Source organism: Atractosteus spatula, chromosome 2, assembly GCF_055471065.1.
Source record: "Atractosteus spatula isolate fAtrSpa1 chromosome 2, fAtrSpa1.hap1, whole genome shotgun sequence".
Classification (NCBI taxonomy): Eukaryota; Metazoa; Chordata; class Actinopteri; order Semionotiformes; family Lepisosteidae; genus Atractosteus; species Atractosteus spatula.
Window position 1 is genome coordinate 20,288,765 of NC_142707.1, and position 22,708 is coordinate 20,311,472.

General features: G+C 34.4%; 1 protein-coding gene across 1 annotated transcript in view; it reads left to right on the plus strand.

The window, feature by feature from the left end:
* The first annotated feature begins 242 nt into the window (after positions 1 to 242).
* The window catches only part of LOC148839412 (dynein axonemal heavy chain 6-like), a 132,053-nt gene continuing 109,587 nt past the window's right edge, over positions 243 to 22,708 (plus strand). The window contains exons 1-17 of the mRNA XM_088935888.1: positions 243 to 311; positions 9,548 to 9,715; positions 10,400 to 10,533; positions 11,045 to 11,175; positions 11,839 to 11,994; positions 13,093 to 13,214; positions 13,434 to 13,598; positions 15,020 to 15,123; positions 16,470 to 16,532; positions 17,511 to 17,649; positions 18,155 to 18,286; positions 18,648 to 18,901; positions 19,332 to 19,461; positions 20,963 to 21,125; positions 21,642 to 21,717; positions 22,005 to 22,102; positions 22,201 to 22,373. Of these exons, the coding sequence (XP_088792014.1) occupies positions 243 to 311; positions 9,548 to 9,715; positions 10,400 to 10,533; positions 11,045 to 11,175; positions 11,839 to 11,994; positions 13,093 to 13,214; positions 13,434 to 13,598; positions 15,020 to 15,123; positions 16,470 to 16,532; positions 17,511 to 17,649; positions 18,155 to 18,286; positions 18,648 to 18,901; positions 19,332 to 19,461; positions 20,963 to 21,125; positions 21,642 to 21,717; positions 22,005 to 22,102; positions 22,201 to 22,373 (2,277 nt within the window). The remainder of the gene's footprint in view (positions 312 to 9,547; positions 9,716 to 10,399; positions 10,534 to 11,044; positions 11,176 to 11,838; positions 11,995 to 13,092; positions 13,215 to 13,433; positions 13,599 to 15,019; positions 15,124 to 16,469; positions 16,533 to 17,510; positions 17,650 to 18,154; positions 18,287 to 18,647; positions 18,902 to 19,331; positions 19,462 to 20,962; positions 21,126 to 21,641; positions 21,718 to 22,004; positions 22,103 to 22,200; positions 22,374 to 22,708) is intronic.

Here is a 22,708-nt window from a genome sequence, read left to right on the forward strand (position 1 = left end):
AACATAACTGGAAGGTTGTGCGATCAAATCCTGGGTGTGGCATGGTTGTTTTGTTCTTGTATTCCATTCAAATTGCTTCATTAATATACATTAATTGACTGTCCCTTGCAAGAGAGGATAATTATCTACCTTGAACCCCAATGTGTCTTCTTAGGTCAACACAGGATCACTAAACACTCTCAGAGGTTGAGAATGTGTTGTCTTTGAGAATATGTGGTCCAGGAGTTTGACATCTGGATGACATGACTAAACCAATGGAGGAGATGCAGATGGTGGATGATCATAGCTTCAATGCCTGTGGGGGCTGTATGGTATGACATTTGTGAATCTGTCCTCTAAAGTGGTACATAAATTCCAGGACTGAAAAATTGAATAATAAAATGTGACTGGGAAGCTCAAGACTCAAGATAACCTAGATGGAACAAAGTAGTCAATCTTAGAGAAAAAACAGCTTCAGACTTACTCACAGTACTTACTTTCCTTATGCTCCCAGATGGGAAATTTCCTTTGCACACAGGTAAAAATTTATGCAAAATACAAAATGCATTCAACACAACATGAATCCATCAACAAATAAAAAAACAGTCGTGCATAAGAGAAAAAAAAAGCCAGAAGTTTTAAATGATTCTCACAGTCCAAAACAGATAAATAAAAAGGTGGATCATCAGTAAGTGAAATAGATACCAAACATACATGATGAAAATAAAATACAGTATAACAATTAATCAATTATGAAATGAGTACAAATCGAGCAGGTTAATAGATGTGAGAATTAAATATAATTTAGTTCTGGTGCACTTATTGTAAATCTAGGTATTCTAAATCAGTCATTAATTTTACTGTGCAAGGGTGGCTATGACAATCAATTATTACATTGGCTTTCTTCACTTCTTCTTTTAATAGATGTCTGCCGACTATAGATATTGTATATCAATAACTTTACTGGCTACCTTCACTATCCTACTAAGTCTGTTTTTATTGCATGTTTTGAAGTTACCAAACCAGGATACCACAGTGAATGTTAAAGATTCAATAAAGGTTCAATAAAAGAGCTAAAACTAGGACTCAAATTCATCTTTCAACAAGACGATGATCTCAAGTACAAGACCAAATCTACACTATAGTGGTTTAAGAATAAGAAAGTGAGGACAATACAAGATAAGAGGCCCAGTTAAAGTCCTGAATTGCATCCAATAGAATAGATTATCTGTGGCATGATGTGAAAATTCCTGTCTACCAACAATCCCGAAACAACCTGATGGACATTGAGCAAGTCTGCAAAGAAAACTGGGCAAAGATTGCACCATGTCAGTGTACAGTACTGTACCTAATAAGACCTGCAGTTATGCATCTCTTTTTCGCTGACATTTATATAACATGTCATACCCTCAGAAGTCTTCAATTTGACCATTCAGTTTTTAAATACAAATTTAAATTAAAAATGTGAATGTACGATTTTGTGATTTGACAAAATAGAACAGTATAAAAAGAGGAACAAGTAATAGGTTTATTCCATGCTGAAAAAAAGAAGAAAGAGAACACAACGTTTCGGCCGTGGAGCCTTCTTCAGGTGTGACACCTGAAGAAGGCTCCACGGCCGAAACGTTGTGTTCTCTTTCTTCTTTTTTTCAGCATGGAATAAACCTATTACTTGTTCCTTTGCAGCCTACGCATGCTGACGCAGCTACCCACCTGAACAGTATAAAAAGAGTCCGACTATTTTTGGAAGGAACTGTATTTTCAGCATATCAACTACAAAGGTCTTTGTAGTTGGTGTGGACTTTCAAAGGTTTTTACCAGTCACGCCTCAGCTTGAGGTCAAATTCCCAAGTATTGAAGCTTTGTGCAATTAATGTCCAGAGGATTACAAACTCAACAAGATATCTTCCCATTTTTAAATAGGGACCCCAGTGCTCCAATGCTGAATACTGTATATTTAGTCCACCTTTGTCTCTGCAGTTGTATGTCTTCCATCTGTCATTTTTAAATTCTATAAAGTGAAGTAAATAGCAAATAGCGACATAGTCTTTATACACAGTGAGCTGCTGACATAGGCTAGGAAGCAGAGAAAATTACATTTTGTTAAGGCTTTGTTTCATGCTAAGGTCTCTGTCACTTAATTCATGCGGCTCTGACTGAGTTGGGGTTCTTTTCTACTTAGGTTGCTAGGAGACACAAAGGGAGGAAGGAGCTCATCTTGCTAGCAACTTTGAGAAAGACAGCTGACCACCGAGACCTGAGAGCCACCAGCACACAACCTGTCTCACCCAGATGAGTGACGGGTTGCTCGACTATTCTAAAATTGCTGCCATCCTGATTGATTTAGTAAGCAGAATCTCAAAGTCAATCTCTATTAGGTGCTCCTCCATTCAGGCTGTATAATTCTTACTGTATCCTTCTGCCTTGCTGAGAGTACCCTCTGGTCGATGGCCAGAGAGAGAAAGGTCTCCCAGAGCATCGTGAAGAAAATAAAACAGATTTACTTTGCACACTGACCTCTATCTGGTTTAATTGTGATTTGCAAGTTATCTAATTTGTTAAAGTTATCTACTGTATATGGTAGCCTGGGTCTCTTTTCCTCAGCTTTGAGAGTAAGCAAACATTTTGTTGTTTTTCAGTCCAAATTCTGACCCTTTTTTGTAAGGTAATGACTCATTTCTTGCAGTCATATACAGTATTTCTTTCAACTGGTTTCTTTCTCATTAAGAAAGTGGCAGTGAGTGGGTCATTCCACTTCACTGCACAGGTTTTGCTGGTTGAACTGATCTGCTATCTAAAGTCTGTTACAAAAGCCAAGGGGACATGAGGTGAAATAAACCACATACAGTGTAGAAATTTTTTTGAAGAACAGCAGGCTAATGCATGAGCAAGAACAGTAAGAGCAGAATAATCGTTTCTCAGAACCCAATGACAGATGCCATATTTACCAGTCAGAAATGCTCTTCAAGCAGTTTTCTGTATGACAGGTCTAGACAAAAGTTATCCATTCATCTATTTCCTAACCTCTTTATCCAGGATCCCAGGGGAGCTGGAGCCTATTCTGGCAAGCAACGGGCTCAAGGCAGGGTACACCATGGATAGGATGTCAGTCCATCTCAGGGCACACACAGACATAAACATCCACGCATTCAAACCAGTGTCAATTTTCCCAGAAGAAAGTTTAACCTACCAGTATACCTTTGGAATGTACAGAAAACAGAGCACCCAAAAGAAACCCATACAAACTGGGTGAAAACATACAGTACAAACTCCACATAGACAGCACCTCAGGAATTGAACTCAGATCTCCAGCACTGTAAGGCAAACATGCTAACTACTGTGCCACTGTGCCTCCCGAACAAAGGTTAGAATTTTATTTATTAGATATACTATCTGAAATTATGTTGTTTTTTTTTTGCTCTTCACAGCAACCTCGGAAAACATATTTAGCAATATAATACCTAACCATGTTACCTTGAAAAGAAAAAAAGCACTTTTTTAGAAATAAAATGAAATACTATTTATAATTGGTTAACTATAACTTTTCTATTGACACTTTCCCAGATTGGAATATGCAGTTTTCCTCTATTTCTGATATTTCTGCTCATATCCTGGCCCTTCCCTGTCGAGGATATGAAACTGTTCAATGCTCATTGACGAAATAGAATGTTAAAATAAGAATCGACAACATTAATCCTTACTTAGTATCATATTTTCCACGTCAGTTATGTCTGTTATAGTTAAACATTTTATGTTTAAATTAATATATGGTTGAGTTTATCAAGCAATTTACAGTAATTAATGTTTCAAAACACATGATAGGTTTCTTTTACTGTGTCTGTGTTCTCAATGCCTTAGGTTACAATTACCTAACAGTAACACTGTGTACATTTGACAGTTGTACTTTTGGAAATAAGTTAAAGGTTTTCCTTAAGGCTATTACATACAGTATATCCCTCTGTTTTGGCAACTAGTCCTGTTCTGGAGGCTCTTCCGTGGTGAAGCTGCTATATTCGTTTCTGTGGTTTCCATAGTGACTATTAGACGCTTAAAGAGTGAGCACTTTGAACACTCTAACTCGTGTTTTACGTTGGGGAAAAAAATAGAATAGTGCAAACAGATATGACATAGCAAAATTCACGAAGGCGTGCTGCTTGTCATAAATTAAAAGGATACTAAGAGCATAACTTTTTCTACTGACTACTACAGAAAATGTTCACTCCGTCTTCCTGGCCCAACAAAAGTTAGTTTTCTCGACATGGTGAGTAAACGACTTTAAACGCATGCATATGTTTCGCCTCTTTCTGTTTTATAAATTATTTTGTTAGGCGTGTTGCTGAAATTATCCAACATATGTGTAGTTGCACCACAATTATTGGTAACAGGCTTAGGTTATTGTGAAATGCTAAATATTGTGAAATTTAAAATTTCAAATAGAAGACAAAAAACACTTTGTCACCGCGTTTTCTTCATGACTATGATTGCTTACACTAAGTGCTTCTGCTACGAGTATATGACTCATATTATAAGTAATTCGTCTGCTCAAAACTTTTGTTTATCCCTTCCTAAACGATGCTGTAATGGAAATAACCATTGTTACCATCTACAAAAGGTAACATAACTCTTGTACTGTATCTATAGAAAGTTAGTAAACATTTGAAACAAAGAAATAAAGTAGCAGAGTGCGTTCAAAAACAAGTGAACACTTTTATAATGACGACGTAGTCTACGTTTCTCTTTAACAGTATCATACAGTGTATAGGGCGAATGTTTCATTTTAAATTTGTCATAGACTATATACTGTAGTTTTGGTTTAAGGTTTTGTTTTCCCTTAGCATAAAACTCTTATTCAGATAACATATGAATCAGTGTGACTGCCTCACAGCTCATGGGACAGAACTTAAATTCTGGTTTTGGGCACCATCCACGTGGAGTTTACATGGTCTCTTGTATTCACATTCTTACATTTGCTTACGTTTCTTCATGCATACTGTACAAAACGTCCAGGTTGGGTTAATTCGTGTCTAAAGTGTCTATGTATGTGTGCTCTGTGATGTGTCCAAAAAATTATATACTGTATAAGTGTAAGGAATTATTATTAATTATTTTATTTATTAATATTAATTAATTAATTATTATTATTATTATCATTATTATTAAGCTATGCACCCTTATGGACCTAATGTTTTGTAAACACCCAGATAAGAAGGCTGCCTCTCCTACTAGATCTAGTGGCTGCCTAACTGTTTGGAGGCATAAATATATACCACCTGGCATAATACCATAAATTCCAAATATTATTTGTGGCTGGCAGCGATTTAGGGCATCACCCAAAGACATTGGTGGCACAGCGACTGGCAGGACAATAGTTATTTATTATTGCTGGACTTTGTTTGTTTTGTGCCAATCCCTCTAGTTTCGGACTGTGCCTGACGGAGGGCTGGCATTAAGCAAGTGGACGTGTGTGTGTGTATATAGGAACTGCTGTGTGCTCCTGGCTATGCTATACTCTGCAGAAATTAGGTATTATTCTCCTTTGTGGGCATGACTACTCATTGCTTTCACTGGAGCACACATCCAAGCCATGTTTTCATATCTATAAAAAAAAAAAAGAAATTAAAAATAAATGAAATGGCTTAATTTTGTGGACTGAAAAGTATGAATTCATTCTTTTCTCTCATTGATGAGACTTGAATTGTAAACGTGCATCTTTTTTTTATTTTTGTTAGCGAGCACACCTTTCCATTTTTAATTTTAAAAGGTTTTATAGTGCTCTGTCTCCTGACTTTCGACAAGCAGGTTTAAGGTCGGACGTTTCTTGTGGTACTCCTCTGCATCCTGAAACCAAGGAATACACACAGGGAGGGGTTTAATTTGAGGATTTGGTTGTTATAGTGTTTTATACTTTTTCATTGCCAGATTCCACTATATGCTTTAAAGTATGACTGAAGAATGATTTCAGTAAAATGCAGAGTTTGATCACAAAAGTATTTTTATTATATTTAAAATGAAGAGACACTAAAAAGAAATCCTTTCATTTCAGTCCAGACGTTCCTGCTCTTTTATTTTTGCTCCCCTTAGGCCCTGCAGTAGTTTTTGGATTCATGTTGTATTTCATTAACCTCCTCTTGAGGCTTTCTGTCTTAGTGTATAACACTGGGACAGTTTAAGACAGAATATTTTGCTATGTAGTGCAATAGTACAGTGGATAACATAGGAGAGAGAACATTTTCTGACTTTTAGTATAGTTAAGACTTTCAGTATAACTTTTCAAAAATCTTACATGAATGAATGTGTAATTGTTTTTATTTCTATGGTAGAAATTCAACGTTTTGTCTGGGAGTGGAGCTAGATCCCTCCCCTCCACCACCCCACTCCCAGTTCATATTTACAATTTTGTACAGTTTTCAATTTAATATAAATGGTATGTTATTAATAATGTACTGTGTATACGTAAAAACAAATTATTATTATTATTATTATTATTATGTTGTCGTTGTTGCTACGAAAACAAGGGTAGGAAATAGCAATTGTCCTTCCCCTCCATGTACTGCAGTGCAACATTGACAATTATAAAAGCATCAATTTTATAATTTTGCCTTTTTTACTGCAGACCAAGTTAATTGTCACTCCTTGGCATTTGTGTTTTGTTGGGTTTTTTTATGTTTTAGTATGAAGACTAAAGCATTAAAAACATTTAGAATGTTTTTTAGTAATGTTTTTATTACAGGTGTAAAATAATATAAAATACATTTGAAAATATCTGTAGTAAAATCTGAAGTAGTAATCTAATAAATAATTTTTAGTCTTTTATTGAGGTACTTTGACTCCTTACTGAGAACAATAACAGAGACATAAAAATAATACACTTAATGTACAGTATGCATCATAGGGCTTACATACAGTATTTGTACTGTATATACAGTTCTATTTTTCCAGTAGAAAATGTTAAGCCTATGTTATACTGTAATTTGTTGCTTTGAACCCTAATTTATGTCTTACAATACAGTATTTTCAGAACTTAAAACAATTTGTCAACATTTGTCCTTGATATAAACAGAATACCATCATAGACACTTTTTTAACATACATGTTATTTGTGCAGATTGCATCTGTTTATTTTGTGACATTTTGATACTTATTACACAGAACTGTGTTTTGTTTTCCAGTGGATTTTAAAGCATTCATTGGTGGACATATTCCTGTTATTGACCTTTACCAAGGGGCAGTTAACCATGTTGCATGGTTACACACGGTGTTTCTCTAAGTCTTTGCTCTTGCTTATCTAATTTTCAATTATTAAACTAATCTGCAACACCTTGGTTAATTAAGCAATTACAAATTAATTCAGTACTTAACTTATTAGAATGTTCCAAGTCCTGTAATGGCATAAAATCCAGGTTCTAAAATGAACTGCTCCTGGAACATGGCAATACAGCAATTGTACAGTATTCTTTATATAATCAAAATAAGCTCTATTTATATTATCTATTATTTGCTTTAGTGCAGGGCCATAAATAAAATTTATTTCTAGGCATGACGCAGTAGTTAGCATTGCTGCCTTGCCATGCTAGGACCTTGGGTTTAATTCCTGGGGTCATACAGTATGTTCTCCCTGTGTTCCTGTGGATTTCCTCCAGGCATTCCAGTTTCTTCCCACAATCCAAAGATGTAGTGGTAGATTAATTGTCTTCTGTAAAACAAATTGACCTTAGTGTCAGTGTGTGTGTCTGTGTGTGCCCTGCGATGGATTGGCGTCCCATCCAGGGTGTATCCCACCTTTCCAGGTTATGCTCTGGCATACCCCTGTATTGGATAAAAAATGGATGGATACTGTATATTTCCACATACCCCATACAGATCACTTAATTCCATTGAAATTATTAAAATTAATCCTAAGGTTTTAACTTTAAAGGCCATGATAAAGAATCATTGTAACATAGTTTTATGGTGCATGGGAATCAAGAAACTTATAATTAGCTTTTTTCACTGAGATTGTCATCAATTTATAATCAAGTGTTATTTGTCTGAATAAAGCTGTGGGAAAATTCTGTTTCTTTGAAGTCAGATGACAGTAAAAGTTAGCCCTCAAAATTTGCCTACATTCAAAGCATGAATAATAATGAAAGATAATAGCCTACATGCTCATGAATATTTCAAAATACATACACTTTTTATCCATACAGTAGTCCAGGATGACAGATTTCAGAAACAGTAATCCTCTATGGAGCACATGCATGATTCATAACTGAACAAGTGTCTGGAAATCATAAGTAGCACTACATCCTATATACAACAATTAATATAACTATAGTATAATAAATAGTTGATACAGGGGGGCCCCATTTTGTTTCCCTGCTTTTGTGCTATTGACTTTTTGTGACAGTGGATGTAAAAATTCCCTGACAAAAAATGACACATTTCTAGTCAAATTATTGTAAAATTTTTGTGTAATATATGAAAAAAAATATACTGTAGCGATAGATTATTACTGTATTATTGTAACTGTATGTGTTTGAGATATTTATGTAATTTTTTCTATGCCCTAACTTTACATTTTCCAAACACAAGGTGCCTTAACAAAGATGTTCAGAGAATCTTTGAGAAGAGCAAAAAAAGTTGCTACTGTAGATAAGTTAAAATTTGAATACTTTTATTCTATATACAGTGTAGTACTAGATGCCCTTAGTTTTATTATGCTGTACATAAGATTCTAATTTAAAATGTTGCGGTGTGTTACTTTCAGTTTTTTATGTACTGTGGGTATGCTATACACTATGCAAGCTTGAGTATCTCCAATTGCTTTGTCTCTAGGTGTTGTGCATGTACTGTAGCATCTTAACTTGATTGTTCTAGAGCATCTGCAGAATGAGTGCTGAACATGAATGTTTTGCTTTTAAGCAGAAAATGCTGCTAAAACAAACACTGATCTTCCGCAATGTACTGTGGAAAAAATAGTTTTGTTACTTTGCAATGGATTGGGATCCCTATTAAGGGGATGAACACCCAAATATATTGTTTTGTGTTTCTACAGTATGATTGGCTTCGAACTATTCTCACTATGATAAGCAGTTTAATGATAATGGATGAGTGGACCTCTTAAATTCCAAATTGTTCAATACACATTCTTTTAATTTGAGTCTGTTAATAGAGTCTTTCCTGTGAATTTTTTAAATTATGCTAAGGTAAATCTGAAAACTTTTCCTTAACAGCCAACAGTTGTATTGTTTATTATTTGACAACTTGGATGGGCTCATTGTTATGCTAACATCTAGAGCTGCATCGAGGAAACCAGCAAGGTTAGAGATCATTTCAGTTAATAGAATGTCTTGGTTTTGTTCTCCACTTGTTTGTGTAAATCATGAAAGTGTTTCCAGTTCCAGAAAACTAAGGCATGTCCACATCATGACTGAAACCCAGTCATAAAAATATTATGTCTTCTTCTGTTATATCCCCAAGTGTTTTGGAAACAAGATGATGTTAAAGATCTGATGAGTCCTGTTTATCATATTTTGTGTCTGTTTTGTTGGCTCAGAAAAAGGTACACAATTGTTTCTATTTTAACCAGGATGGAAACCAGCTGAGTAAAGAGCAAGAAAGGTGTAGAATGAAACAAAAGGATCACATCTCATCCCAGCTGTTTGCTAAGCCTGAGACCTCTGAGATGCTTCAGATGGTTCAGGGTCAGAGGAGAATGCATTCCATTAATAATCATCATTTGAGTCAAGTTCCAAAGGTAGGTAGTCTAAGAATAGCTATCTGAATAAGTTATTAAATCATTTTTAAAAGGGAAATTTACACAAACTGATAATTACTTTCATGTGATTGTAGTGAAATTGTCCATCTGATTTAGTAACTAAAAAGTGAGGGATTTCCACAGTTTGCTCAAAAGGAAAATGTAGGGCTATGGCAAATGTACAGACACATTTGTTTGTTACAGTAGGTTTAGGGCCTCACTAGAACAAATAATTAGTGTGGATGTGGATATGCGAAATTAAGAAGGGAAGAGAAGAAGGGACTGAGATTAAAAAGCTTGTTATCAAGTTTTTTTGTTATTATTTCTTTACACAAAGACAAATCTTATTTGTTTTTTGAAAAAACAATTAAGTTATATGTAGCGTTCACTGAATATGTTGAATCAAATATAAAACTTAAAAATGCAATAATAATAATGGTTTCCAACTGATTTTTGCTTCTGATCCATTAAAGATAAACAATACTGTCCTGTACCAAGAGTCATATACTATAAAATTAAAAGCATCATTGAAATAAAGCAAGAAAACTGTCTAGTGAAAATTCTTAGCCCACATCTTTACTCAGTAACCATGTATTAAGACTTCAATGAATACAATATTTATATGCAATTAATTCTAAAAATTCTAAGCTTTTATTAACATAGTTTCAACTATTTTGTGACTAGAACCGTTCATCCTATTCAGCAAGACAAAGACAGACAGATGAAAAGACCTTGGACAAGATTCATACTGTAATGCACAGGAAAGATGTGTGGTGGAAACATAATCAAGAGGAAAATAATACAACTTATTTTTATCTGTAAGTTATGGTCTTAATTATTTCAAGGTTGGTGACTCATCGTTCCTTACTGAGAATGAAAAGGGTATTGTTTTCAGTTTAGATGAGCTTTTTGCAATGTATATTATTTTGATAAGCACTGAAATATGGTATATTTGATTAGAATTAAGTGTATTATTCTTTATCTATAGCCAAATCATCGTGCATTTCACAACTTAAAGAACATATAGGACCCAGGTCTGTTTTACTAAATGTGCACACGACTTTTTTTGGGTTTTGCAAAAATAGATGTGTGTGAAAGTGGACCCACTGTAACTGGCCTTTGTGCTGTATCATTTTTTTTGTCCAACATTGTCCACCTGGGTGGAATTAGTGGGGATTAGTGTTGCCTATTATAATTTTAATTATTAGGAAGCATGACACAATAAGGCAAATTTTGATTTTTTTATTTTCGATTTTGAGGAGATGATTTTATTTTCTTTCTTAGAAAACAGGGATGTAAAAATGATTCCAAAATGTTTAACTCACTAAGGTCTCATGGCAGTCAAGTAAACCAACTGCTGGATGAAAACCCAGTATCAGAGAAGACTTTTCATGAGAAACATTTATTGCCAAAATTGATGCCACATGCTCAGCTGCAATCTTCCACTAATCTACAGGAATGTAAGTTCACTTTTTATAATAGACTGCCCTTTAAAGTTAAAAAAATAATTTGTTTAGATATCTCTAGCACCAAATAACCTTAAAACAGAGACTAATGATATGTCCAAAATGTTTAACATGTTGGGAGTCACAATAGTGATAGTTATTACTGTAATACAGTATGTGAATACTAATCTCAATATAAAGACTGCTATGAATATGAAATAAAACTTCTTTACTTTGATGTGTGGTCTTTATACATATAGTGCTTAGCACACTGTTTACCCTCGAACTTTATTTGCCTTGAAAATTAGTTTAGCATACTATCTTTATATAAAATGCAGTCAGCTCTTGATACAGTATGCATAACATTTATACTGAAAAAAAGTATAAAGTATATACCTCTAAAAAGCCTTCAATATGAATTTGTTTGAGAACAACTGCTATTGGTTCCAATACTCATTTGTTTTGTTTATAATGCCTCTAAATGCATGTGTGTATAGAACACAGATTGGAATTATTATGAAAAGGATGCTTTTAAACCAAGACAAAAATAATACATTTTTTCCAAAAAGTGGAGATTTTTTAAGTGAGTAAACTTTTAATTGGCAATATTATTTAAGATATAAAAGTAGAAAGAATACCTAGCAAAGCAGAAGTTTAACAATGCCTTGATTATTGCAGGTAATAGTAACTGTAGTTTGAAGCAAGCTCATGGACGGCGACTTGATGCAGAGAAGACTGCTCTGCCAAAAAAACAGATTCATCAAGCTTCCTTAAAACAGCCAACATGGAATTATAAGGGAGACATGGTCAAAGATGTATGGTATGATGAAACAGGTATAGTAGTTACAGTATATGATATGTCTGTATTATGATTTGAAAATTGGGCAAAATGATGGTGCAGTGGTTAGACCAGGGACGCTGTTTCTGTGGAGTTTGTATGTTCTCCCTGTGTTTGTGTCGATTTCGTCCAGGTGCTCTGGTTTCCTTACCAAAAACATACTAGTTGGCTTCAGGGAAAATTGGCCCTGGTGTAAGTATGTTTGTGTCTGTCTGCCCTATGGACTCTGATGGACAGGAGCCCCATCTCAGATTTTAATCTGCTGTGTAGCGGTTTCTTACCGGATAGCCTCCAGCTATGCCATGACCCCGAATTGGAAGAAGTGGCTAGAAAATTGATGGATTTGTATTTGCAACTATTCAGAAGAAATAATGCTTATTTTTATCTTCAGTATTAATAAGGGACTATAACCAGTTCTTGATTATTAAAGTTATCTGTTTGATCTTTGGAAATTTGATTGTAATTTTGTAGCTGTTCAGCATTTAGCATTCTTTTTGTAAGCTAAGAGGAAGTGCATTTACAACAGAGAAGAAGAAACATTTCCTTTCACAAAGAGGTTGTGGGAATATGGAACAACCTACCCAGCCATGATGGTAAAAGTAATGGAATAGCTCTTTGAAAAAAAACACTGGATTATACAGTATGTTTAAATCAATTAGTTGCTACAAAACAAAGGGAGTGGCTTCATTTCATTTTCGGTTTTTTATGTTGTTACAACAACAGGCAAGGGCCCAGTGGGCAAAAGGATGACAAAGGATTGTGTGGAAAGGGAGACTCACAGTGTCAAATACTCAGTGTCATGTTAATAAAGTAAAAATGTGGTCTACAATAATGAACGTATTTCTTTGTCAACTACATTGCATTGCAAATTTTCACATACAGTACTTTCCTTTTGTTGTTAAACATTTCACTTGTGATTTTCCTGTTTTAAACTTGTTTATACTCCTGCTGAATGTTTCCATTTTTGTTTAGCAGAGAAATACAAAAAACTAGATACTAAAACTTACTGAAAAGTGCTTGTTTCCTATTTGTTTGTATTATTTATACATTTTTTATTATTTGGTTGTTTTTTTTTTCAATTGTTGTGTTAATAGAACCAGAGGACGACTGTGTTCTGAACTGTATTTTAAAGCTCAGAGAAAAGCTAGGCTGGTGCACTGAGTTTCTTGAAAAGAACAGTTCAGGGGCATCAACAGACTCAAAAAATGCAAACGAGGTGTGTTTTGTTCTTATTCATTTTTTTGTGTACAGTGTTTAGTAGTTTTTTCATTTGTAATCAAGTGAAGTACATGGTCTCATAATTCAAAAATAAGGTTGAAAAGGTATTATATATTTACATGTAATGCATTTGATTATTTGTAATAAAGAAATACATAGACACTAGAAATACTGTAGGTCTTAAGTAAAACTATTCAAAATTTGTATTCTTCAATAGACAGAACAGAAAACAGATGACAAAGGGGAATATATATACTGCCTGCTGAGAAACAGAAATGATCCAAAGGCTCGGTATAATCCATATGACCTCCAGGTTGTTTCTGCTCATACAGCCAAGCAGAGCATGCAGTACTGGACTGTAAGTGCCTCTTACATTGTCAAGGTAAGTGCTACATGATATTAGGTTCATAGAACTGCTACCCACATTAAAGTTGCATCAAAGTTTTGATGTGTAAATCAAGCCTGATCTCACTAGGCCTATTAACTCATAATTCACAAAGCCACTAGAGAGGCACAAAGGCCTTCAAAGGAAAATGTAAATAAAATCTATCCCAGTAACTTTCACCTTCCTTTATGACCTGTTTAAATCAGTATATTATTTTTAGACTGGCATAAAATACAATGATATTTACTGTATATATCATATTGTATCTGAACATCCAAATTAAATTCCTGAAAGTATTATTTTTGTTGTTCTTTTCATTTTTTATTTTGTTTGATGTTCTTTAATCGATTATTTCCCTAATTCTGTAATTAGAATGCTTACATAAACATAGTTCTTTATGATAGCAAGGGACAGGACTGAAATAAACTGACCTGGAATCTTAGAAATGTAATAAATGTAATGATTAATGATGTAATGAATATAATGATTTACAGTAATACCTCAAAAACATCAAATGATCACTTGGAATCCATAATATTTTTTATTTTTTATTTTATTCCCTTCTGTTATTCTTTTGTTAATTAAGAGCACCTTATAACTTAAATGTAGATAGATGCTCCAATGAAACAGTTTTACAAAGCCATTTTCAGTATCACTCTTCTATGGACATTTGCCAGAACAAACACAGTGACTTACATTATTTAAGAAGATAATATTAATGTATTGTTAAGTTCAAGTCTGCATAGCGCTGTGAACACTAAACATTTAAATGTAAGCATTTAGAAGGATATGAGTATTAATTATACTGTGCATTGGTATGGCTACTAGATGAAAGTAATCTGACAATAGCACTAGACAAGGATTTTTAAATCACAGATACACACTTCTGTTTATTTGTATTGAACAACCCTTCTTTAACCCGTATGGGGTTGCAGGAAAGCTGGAATAACAGGTTTAAGATGGGATGCACCCTGGACAGGATGCCAGTTCATCACAGGGAACATACAGGCATAAACACACATGCTCTTGCACCAGGGCCAATTTGACAATTTTAAGCTGATTAACCTACCAGTAGGTCTTTGGACTGTGGCATGAGACTGGAGAAAATCCACGCAAACACAAGGAGAACATAAAAACTCCACACAGATTGCACTCTAGCTCTGCCAGGCAGCAATACTAACCACTTCACCACCATCCTACCCTTTGAATTGAACACTAAATGATAACACTAAATGATAAATAAGATATTAAGATATTAATAATATTAACAGTCAAATTACCTGCAATTATCTTTAAATATGACCAGAGAAACTGAAATTAACTAAATTGTTTGATGTTTTACAACTAAATGAGAATACAAAAATAGCTGTTTACTGGGGGGAAGAAAAGAATGCCAGTGTAATTGTTTTGTTTTTTAGGTGTCAGCCTTAGAAAAGTGTGAAATTACACCTGTGTTGGAATGGCTGTCTGAGAGAAAGATGTTCAACAAGATCTTCCAATTACCATTATTTACAAAGTTCAGGTTGGTTGAAAGCAATGTCACAAAGTATACTGTATGTGTTTACAGTATACAGTACAGTACATTGTAACTATGGGTTGAGCACCAGTCAGTGATGATAATAAGCTGACTTTGAAAGCTTTGACTGGTATGCAACAACCTTTCATAATGTCATACTTCAAAAGGATGAACAATTAGCATTGCATAATTAATATTCTAAGTGAAGAAATAATTATGAATTATTTGCACACAAGAGAGATCAAACGAAGGAGTGGTGAATTGTTGTTTTCAGGGTAGGATCTTGCTAGATTTCTCTTAATACTAATGAGGGGTTTATTTGTTAAATATAGTATCTGTAGCAAATTAAATTTAAACGATTAAGAATAAACATGCATTGTATTAACAACAGACCTCTTGTTGATTTTAGTTTTGTGAAATGCTCTTCACATTTTAATTATAATTAATATGTTAATAAGCAAACAGAAATAAATAGTAAAAAATTGAACCTCCCACATATTTTTGATTGCAATCTTTACAGGTTAATACCGAAGGACTGTCTCAGTGTCTCAGTAATGCTGTTTAAAATGTGGGCTATATCTTTGCCTGACTCACAGTCCCTGTAAGAGAGGTGAAATATTGAAGCATCACCGTGGCAGCTGGCTAGGATATTATTGCCTCTTTACTTTATAAGGTTGTAGTGATGAACAGGGTTGATTAACTATGGTAATTCCTACAGTATTTATGTCACGGATGTCGGAAAGGACGAACCGTGGAATGACAGGAGAGCGAAAAGACCCTATGCGTAGTGGCGGGACGGGGGTTAGCCCAGGCTCAGCTGTTCAGGAAATACCGTATAGAAATCTATGCCCTCAGGTAGCGGATGTGGGGCGACCTGGTGCTAGGCGGGTTTCAGGACATCCGAACGTCAATGCTGAGCGAGTAGCAGAGCAGAAGCAGGAAATAAATAGGCTACACAACAAGACACACCAGAAGGACAAGAATAATCACAGGGAACTAGGAACAGGAGGAAAGTAGAGCGCCCTCTGAGTGTACTGGGTGTGACAATGTATGGTTTTCAGGGGGATAGACAAAAATGCAGCTAAATGAAAATTAGACTTTTTTCAAAAACAATGAAATCCTATGGAGTACAATAAAAGGCATATACAGTACCTTTGTTTCTTTCAGTTCTTTTGATGCAAACGTTTGCTCTTTGGTTGCTGTTTATTTAAGTGTATATTGTATATTTGCTAAATTTCTTATTTCTGAACAGGATATGTGGTTATTCTTTGACTTTTATTTAACCTTGACCTTTTAGAAGATCCTGATGTGGCTGATCTTATTTCTTTAATCATACGTCTGCTCTTCTTCAGAATCTGGAAAGCTTTTACAGCCTGGAAAATCAATGTTCGGAAATCCAAAGCAAGCAGCTACAAGTATGTTGTGTAACATATTAAACATTTTAATAGTGATGTGCTTTACTGGAATTTAAGATTAAATCAATTGCAACTTAAGTTAAACAAATTGTTTGACCGACAATCATTTTATTAACTTTGATGACATTGCATGTGTGCATTTGAAACTTTATTCCTTATAATTGAATTTATTTAGTTTTTTGTATTTGATTTATAATAACTTAAACAAATTCATAACACAAATGTGCATTAATCTTCAGTACATACTGTATTGTGAATTCTAAGACACTTGGCATTGCGGAGAAAAGGTTAGTGAACCCCAAGCGTTTTGCTGCTCAGGGGTGTGCCACCATTACTTGGTCTAAAGGTTCATATAATGTGGTTTGCCACACAAGCTTATTGAATTTTGCAGCATTTAGGGTTAAATAAATGTTGATCATGTTTTGTGTAATTTGTTTAATTAAGTTAACAATAATTATTAGGACTTAGATTGAGATCTAATAACATTTTAGGTTTCAAATATGTGAAAATCCTAAGGTGTTCATAAACTTTTTCTCAGCACTGTAAATCACTTTACAATATTAGTTTTAAAGTTATTATTTTAAAAGATTTGTGCAAGTTGTTAACTACTATATATGCGTCACAGAAGAAATGAACTGACCAATCATTCCTTTTTATGTAATCCATGTTCCAAATCTGTGTTAAAGTACAATAGTACAGTATGTCCTGTTGTATTCAACCACATGTTTATCTTGGAAAACGTGGTGTATTATTACCTTCTGTTCTCAGTTTTAAATACACTTCCCTGGATTTTTAATATGTTCAATAATTGTTCCCAAGCTCAGTGTTCATACAGACATTTATACAGTATATGATGCATTTTTAATTAAGAGCTTTTAATCATTGATGAAAAACATCAACCACAGAGTTATATACAATTATATGTTCTTGTTCTTGATATAAGTTACATTAATTTGAAGTTGATGTTAACTTTTTTAGGATACTGTTGGCCAAAGAACTGTTTTTTGCCGACGAAATTCTTCAGAGGTGTTTGATCGACATAAAAGAATTATGTGAGGCTGCCAGCAGCAGTAGCGGAGGGCTTGGATATGGAGACAAAGTCATTGTATTTGTAAAGGCAAGTGCACAGTATTTTTTATTGTATACTTCCATAAAGAGAACTTTGGACATAACAGAGAGGAAAAAAACTGTTTTGATTTTGTCATAGTGTAGTAAATTTCAATTTTTTGCAATTGAACATTATTCATATCAAAGTACCCTTTTTCAGCTAAATTCAGAATTCCCTCTATTGTTCTCATACAGTATGTCAAATTATTCAAAGGCAAATAATGATCACTAATGCTGATGCACAATTAACACTTTATGTTTTTTCCTAAATTCATTAAATGTATGCATTTATTTTAAATATTTTCTCACTATTAATAAAATCCACCATGAATTTAACATTTTCACATAATAAAGTGTCATAAATCAAACAAAATGAAATGCATTAAAAAGGTTTGCCAGCTTGTAATCAATATCATTGAAACTGAACAATACAAAAGCAGTTGAAAGTATGTTGTGTACAGTCTGTCTACAGTTTTACACTCTATTCACTGACCACTTTTGTTTATTCATTGTAGCTGGATAGATCATGTACGTATTCCCTTCAGAAGTTTTGTGAAGTGCAGGCTCTTCAGCGTAAATATGCACTCAGTCAGCTTGAAAGTCTTCATGACAAAGTTACTGAACTGATTAGACTGTCTTTCCTGAAGGTAATGTTCCTTTCTTTGGACAATACTTTACCTTAAATACACTCCCAAAAAGAATAGCTGCCGTTTTACTTTTCAAAACCTCCTTTTTTCAATGAAAGCAATATTTATTTGAGTTCAGGTGGGTAGCTGCGTCAGCATGCGTAGGCTGCAAAGGAACAAGTAATAGGTTTATTCCATACTGAAAAAAGAAGAAAGAAAACGTTTTACTACAATTTTATATTTAAAGTGAGTTATTTTATAAAGGCCCTTTTATACTGTATGTATAATCACTATTATCTTGGAACACCTGCTGTAGCTTTCTTGTGGTATGGAATGTTAATTCTGAAAATCTTTGCATGTTTCCATCTTTTTATTCTGGAAGGTGGCAGAAATAGAAGGTGCCCAGAGGCTGTTTCTGCCTGCGTCCATGGACCCAGAGGATAGACCCTTGTATGCAAAGATCGCTGAGTGGCGCAGTATTCTAAATAGGTTTGACAGGTTCCTGAAACTGGTGGATAAGATCTTTGAGGAGATGCTTTGCCGTTTAGTGAAAACAGCAGTTCACCTTCTTTTGGATTTTCTCAATGCCTCTTACAATAATGAACTAGCAGATGGCAAACTAAAAAAAGACTCAGGGTAAGAGTGTTATGTATTTTAAATTATAGACAGATAGTGTTTAGACTTTATACATTATTTCATTTTCAGGAGTTGCTATTATAGAAAGCATCCATTTTAGGATGTAATGTATGCCTAATCATCCATTGTCACTAATTGTTATGTACACGTTTTAACAATATTTTCAGTTTAAGAATGTTAGCTTCGTGAGATGATGTTACCATAAGTGTCTTCCTTTGCAAAATTCCTGTCATTTTAAATTTTAGCATATATTACTTGTGGATGGCTACTATTTAATGATGTGTTCTATATAAATAAAATATTTGTGAAAATCTGAAAATGAGACTGCAGTGTCAGTGATATTAGAAGTTTCCTGAAAATGTATCTGTCAGATGTTTGTTACACGTTTGTTGTGAACATTTTAAATTGTTAAATCTTCTTTTCTTGGCAGGAAAACAAATGCCAACATTTCAAGTCAAGATCTAGAAATGGGTAACAATGGCAAAGAGCTATGTACTCATTTGGATGCACCAGATAAAATACAGTCAAGTGAACCAAAAACTTTTAATCATATTGATGAGGTAATTACTTACACCGCTTAATTTAAATTGCTGTACATAACACATTGCAAATGTTTGAGACCATTATAGATAATATAATGAAATTATTGTACCAAAAACATTAGAAAAAGTTGTCATTATTTGGATATTTTTGTGATTCCTGAACTGTAAAAGGCTCTTGTCAAACGAAGTATTTAATGATTTGGAAGTGCTAACGGAAAACTTACTATAGGAGGTTTTAATGCTGCCTCTAGATGTCTTTAAATATGAGATGCCTGATTTTCAGAATATTTTAAAATTATTTTAAAATTATTCAGACTCATAAATCTGTCTGGAAGCAGTAATTTCCTGATATGACTTCTGTTTTTCATTTGGGTTTTCCAGTTATTTATACACAGTATATTCCTGAAATTTGGAATTAGCATTTGTTGGCCAACTCAGGAGGGATCATCTGGAGAAGTATTTAGATTTTCCTCTGAATCATACACTCTCCAAGGCCTCTCCTATGTTTTCAAAGTGTGAGCCTCATAATTCCCTAGATACGTAGATTGATGAAGTGATGAGATAACAGTTAAAGCAGGCACAAAGGAAGTCAGAGGGGCTGTGTCACGACCGCCAGCCAGCGGAGATCAACCCACAAGAGAACTAATCAGTACCAGCAGTGGGTTAATAATAACAAGCACCGTTGCACGTGTTAATCCATCAGCACATGCTCTACCATGTGGCACTCAACACTATTTAAACCATCCAAATCCGCTTCCCGCTACTCGGTATTGAGTTTTCTCTTAGAGATGTCTACCCCGTCCTTTGTTTGTACTTCACTTCCTATACTTCTCCCGGTTAGTGAACTACCCTTTTGCCCCTCGACCTTGTACCTCGCCTACTGATTTGGATTGTACGCCTCTCTTCGCATCTCCTGGATTTCGAACTACCTTTCAACCACGATCTTGCCTGGCGTTTCGGATTGTATGCCCGTTTCGATATCTACCTGCCCCTGCGTCTGCATAGGATCCGTATACCTCTTCATTAGGGATTCCTTACAGGCTGCTGCTTTGCTGCTGACTAAATCTAGACTGCCTGACCTCAGCACTCTCATCCAATTGGGATCTTCAACTTTTGGAATTCCAGTTACAGAGGGCAATTGACAAAGCCAGTCTAAACTCTTTATCCTGAAAATATGGTTCAGTGTTGAACTGTGCAGTATTGTAGGTGCAAGCCTTTGCTGCTTGAGTTGCAAAATTCAGAATTATTATTTTTTCCTTTTGTGCAAGGCTGATGTACAGAACATAATATTGAGCATACAGTACCATGTGATAAGCACTTAAAAGTAACTTCAAATTAAGCAAATTCAGCAAAATGGCAAAATGTTAGCACTGTTTTATCTCCATCTGTTATCCTAACCATAGAATTAAAATTGTGTAGGAAATCATCTCTCTGCCATTACATTTACTAGAGTATTAATAAACAATAACAACATTAATACAGTTTGACTGTCTGATTTTAATGTCTATATTGTCTATAGGTTTTGGCAGATATTAAGAAAAATCAGCAGCTGGAGCTGGTGTCTGAGGCAGTCTTTGAAGTTAATCTTGTGCTCACCATCCTCAGTGAGACTGAAGTCCATAAAGATGACCACAACTTGCATACAAAAGTCTCAGCTACTGTATTACCTGATGGTACTATTGGTGCACCATCTAAAACTGAAAGTATGTCTTCTGAAAAATGAAAAAACAGCAGTAGTGAAAAGATGGAAATGTGATTTTGAATTAAACATTTAAATATTTGGCTTTGTGTGAGAAAGTGATAGCAAAATATATCTGAAAATCATAAATATACTGAAATCAATTCAATTTTTATAAGAAAGTAGAATAGTTGTATTGTTCTTGAGTTTTTATGGTTAACAATCTGCAAATAGTTAAATAATTAAAAAGTTAAACAAGCAAATACCATATTTATTCAATCCTTTTTAATCTCTTAGATAGTCATGCTGTGATTCAAATGAGTACTGTATGTATAATTGCAATGATGGGATTGTTCTTTGAAAGTCTTTATAAATGTTCTGAAGCATTGTTTTAAAATATTTCCTAAGGTAAAAGCATCAATTTAGCAATCAGCAGTAGGCGATATGTATCATAAAGGGAATGTAAGAACAGTGATAGACATGTCATGAATAACACTGGTATCAACAATTTCTCAATTAGATTTGAATGGTCTTGAAAATTCTGAAGAAACAGGTGATGAAGAACGGATAGATATTGAAGAGTGTATTACAAGATGGTATGTACTTTTGATAATTTAATAAGCACAGGTTTCACCAAATGCTTTTCCTTGTATGTGAAGCTCTTAATGTACAGTTCATCCTTCTGTGTATAATTTTCTTGAAGCCATATACAGTACTCTCTTAGTTTTGGTCATTAAAAGTATTTTTGTCATGTTTCTTTTCAGAAGTATTGTAATCAACATTGATCTCATTGTTGTAGAATAACAGATTTTGACATTCTGTAAAATACAATTTATTGCAACTGTTTACTAAGAGCAGTTTTTGTATGTGTCTTTTTTTTCAGTGCTCAAAGACCAATGGTAACTATGTCTGTTCAGCCCTCCCTTGGTGACTTTTCTCTAAAAATACAAGAATTACTCCATGAATTAGAACAAACAATAGGTAAGAAAGCAAAGAAATAAGTTACAAAAATTGAAACAAATTCCTAATTAATATGTAACAGTAAGATGTGTAATTTTGGATTACCTTTTCTGATTCAGTCAAGCTGACATCCTTTGGTAAGGACCCTCAGCTGCTGCCCTTCCACTCCAAACCCATTTATGACCTGAAGCTCTCAGTAGACAAGGAGCAAGATCTGGAGCAACAGCAAAACCTAAGACCATGGCCAGATTTAGAACTATTGCTAGGGACTGATTCCTCCTACCATTCTGATGTAAGTATGCAAACATGGGTAAATGAATTAGTTGGTCAAGAGAAGATCTATTGTGTATGTTACAAGCTGGTAGATGGTATGGTCAGAATTAGAAGTAATACAAGCTGTACTGTACATCTGAGCATGTATTATAACAGCTTGCAGGTGATGTCTTGTGGAATTCTTTCCCATTCCTCACAGATAGCTTGGATAAGTATGAACCTTTTCCCTGAGTCACAGATGCTACATTTTATCCCAGCTCATCTTACAATGGGCTTCAGTTATGGCGAGCAGGACACCCAATACATACAGTGACTGTCACATTCTCACCTTGCAAGAAAATTATTGTTAATAAA